We start from the raw sequence: 3118 nt of genomic DNA on the forward strand, positions 1-3118 counted from the left end.
GTGAAATCCTCCCTCCGTCCACAATTGTTTGTCAGGGTAAGCTCATGCACATCCCTCAAGGAAAATTTAATATAAGGTGTAATTTGACTAATATAACCCTACTATACCAAGAATACCAAAAGTTCACATAACTTTTCAATTGAACTACACTATCATTAAGGGCAGAATTGGAAAAAATTGACTAATTATTTCTTGATTGTTTAAATTGACAATTAATCTTGGACATCTATTTTTAGTATACCTGCCAAACAATTGTGGACGGAGGGAGTAGTAAGTATTTAACTAAAAGTATTGAGTGAGCCTTGTTAGGTAAATATGTACATCTTTGTTAGAGAGGGTTTTATGCTCAATTGAAACTTTCTAACACAAATTCAAATTTAATCAAGCTCTAATATTAAACATCGATGGATTGTGAAATAAAAGAAAATATTTGTACATTGTGATTTGTGAAGCAGTCTTATTAACAGAAAAGGGAATGTTAAGAGTACTTTTTAGTCAATCTATTTGACTGATCATCAAAAGAGAAATTAAAGTTAAAGTAAGTAAGTAGTAGTGTTCTGCTACTAAAAGAAGGAAAAGCTACTTAGCACAAACATAGAATGAACTCATTTTTGACTCCAACTCTTTGAAAGATATATGGACCAAAAAGAATACCAACTGATAAAAGAAACAATTTGTTGTAGGACAATAACTATCATATCAGTACCATAACATCATCTCGTCTCATTAAGTATATTTAACTTTCACTTAATTAAAATGCATACTTTTGGTCTCTTAATATTTCATATTTCATACCAATATTGTATCTCTTAATTTATAAGTGACCAATTTGAAAATGATGATGTGTACACAATTTTATATCTGCTAAGTGAATAGTGATGGATCTAGGATTTCTAAATCCTAGAACTTGGTTGTACCACTAAAAAATATATTTAGTGCGAATTGATCCAATGTAAAAACTCAATCTTCAATTAAGTGCACACATTAGTTTTCTTGTAGCATGAGTGTCAACATATAATATTATGCTAAATTTAGAGAATATATACATAAAATACTTCGTTTTGTAGAGAAATCATGGATTCACGTGTTGTCTATAAATTCAGCCATTATTAAAAAATCATTATTTTCTATTGAAATTTTGCATTCGAAAAAGTTCAATGACTATATTCCTACAAATATTTTGATTGAATCGATGAAAAAAGAAAATGAAGCAGTGTTTTCACACGAAAAAATAAGAAAATTTTTCACTATTTCAACGAGAATCTATTTTTGAGCTAGCTGGTTCGATGGAAAATGAGCGAGTAAATCAAGTTTCATAACAAAAATTTCCCATTAGTTCGTGGTAAGAAAAATGATTATTTCTAGTAGTAGGCCTGCCGGTAAAGGTAGAGTTTATTTTTAATAAACCCCAACTCAAATAAAATATACTCCTTCTGTTTTTATTTACTTGTCCATTTTTTACTTGACACATCTATTAAAAAAATAAATTGACATATTAAGTTTACTATTTTACCCTTATTGATTGATAGAATTTCAAAATCAATTTATTCATTAATTTCTTTTTACCTTTTTAAAAAATATTAACTTTCTAAATAAATTGAGGATATAATAAATAATTTTTTTAAATTTATCAAAAATGATAAGTAAAAAGGAATATGGAGTGTCGTAATCAAATATGAAGGAAGGAAAATATGGTAATGAAGTAAGCATGCTGACAGACAATAATGTAGATGATTAGACAGTTTTTAGCAAGTAGCATATATTAAACTCAAATTTGAAAGAACAATGTAACACATCAATAATTAAATAGTTTAGCATTGAATATTAATTTGTGAAAATATTCATAAGTAGAAGGATAAAAAAGCGCACATTTCAAAGTATTAAATGTGCTTAACTATATATATCATAACGATCAAAACAAGAATTAAAACCAAAAAAAAAAGCAAAATTCTCTTTTCCTTTTTTTCCTTTGCTTGAATTTTTTTAAAACTTTAAAAATGAATAATGTTGCCTCCATCATCATATCATAATCTTCTTTTCCTTTTTTTTTTTTTCTTTTCTTGTCTAATCAACAATGCTGAGATGCTAAAAATGGCCAAAATGAAATTGCATTATCAGAATCACGATCATCATGATCTTCAATAAACCTAAATTCGTGATTTCCATAAGCTGATGTGTAACACGGCATTTTCTGTCCTTGTGAATTATGAGCCCACGATCCGTTTATCGTATGTTGTGTACTGCTCTCCATTCCGATTCCACCCGCGTTACCATTAGCCGCGGCTGCTGCACTAGCTCTCCTCTCTTCTTTTTTAAATCGAATCCCACACGCATTACAAAGTGACTGCACCATATACATATATAGTTCAATTTAGTATATACGAATAAAGAATTCGTTACAAATAAGCATATAAAAAATATATATTTACCTTAGGTCCTCTAGGACCATTTCTCCATAAAGGTGTTGAAGTAGTGTCACAATTAGCACATCGACGGGCAACAAGTGGGTCAGCGTTGTTGCTGCCTGAATTAACGTTGTTACTACCACGGCCGGATTTGTGATGATGAGTCGATGAAGTATGATTTTTGTTCTGTAGAATATTCCAACATTTTGACATGTAAGAAGAAGAAGAGCGACGTTGTTCATCATGAACTCGCTTTTCATCATTGGTAGTACTAAGACGAGTGGAAGGTGTACCTAAGGAGAGAGTACAATCAACGGAAGACGAAGAAGAAGAAGGAGAAGAAGCGAAGGAATACATGTTTTCGGAATAATTTTCATCTTTTTGATACTCATGATGAGTACTATAGAACATTGAGTATGCGTTATTTTCATGACCGTAATACAAATTGCAACTGCACGGACCACCATGACAATAAGCGTTACCACAACTATTCATCGTGTTTGTTTTTGTCTATGAAATTGAGAGAAGAGATCAGTTGTGTAGCCTTTTGTAGTGTACAAAAGAGAGGAAAGATATGGAGTAAGTGAGGTAGTTTATTAGCTTTATATAAGCTACTAGTAAACTGTAGTGTATAGTAATTAATTAAACAAATACACGTCAGCAAGTCCACGTTGTCGTCAAATGTGGTCTACAACGTTTTTTTTTTCCTTTTG

The 3118-nt window shown here is 30.7% G+C and overlaps 1 protein-coding gene across 1 annotated transcript; it reads right to left on the bottom strand.

Moving 5' to 3' along the window:
* Positions 1–2014: 2014 nt before the first annotated feature.
* LOC102604842 (GATA transcription factor 19) lies at positions 2015–3020 on the bottom strand. The gene is made up of 2 exons (XM_006346933.2): positions 2430–3020; positions 2015–2344 (listed from the first exon to the last, which is right to left on the bottom strand). Exons 1-2 carry the CDS (start codon positions 2898–2900, stop codon positions 2069–2071), a joined length of 747 nt encoding a protein of 248 aa, XP_006346995.1. The 5' UTR covers positions 2901–3020; the 3' UTR covers positions 2015–2068.
* Positions 3021–3118: the final 98 nt, after the last annotated feature.

Source organism: Solanum tuberosum, unplaced genomic scaffold (assembly GCF_000226075.1).
Source record: "Solanum tuberosum cultivar DM 1-3 516 R44 unplaced genomic scaffold, SolTub_3.0 scf00085, whole genome shotgun sequence".
NCBI lineage: Eukaryota > Viridiplantae > Streptophyta > Magnoliopsida > Solanales > Solanaceae > Solanum > Solanum tuberosum.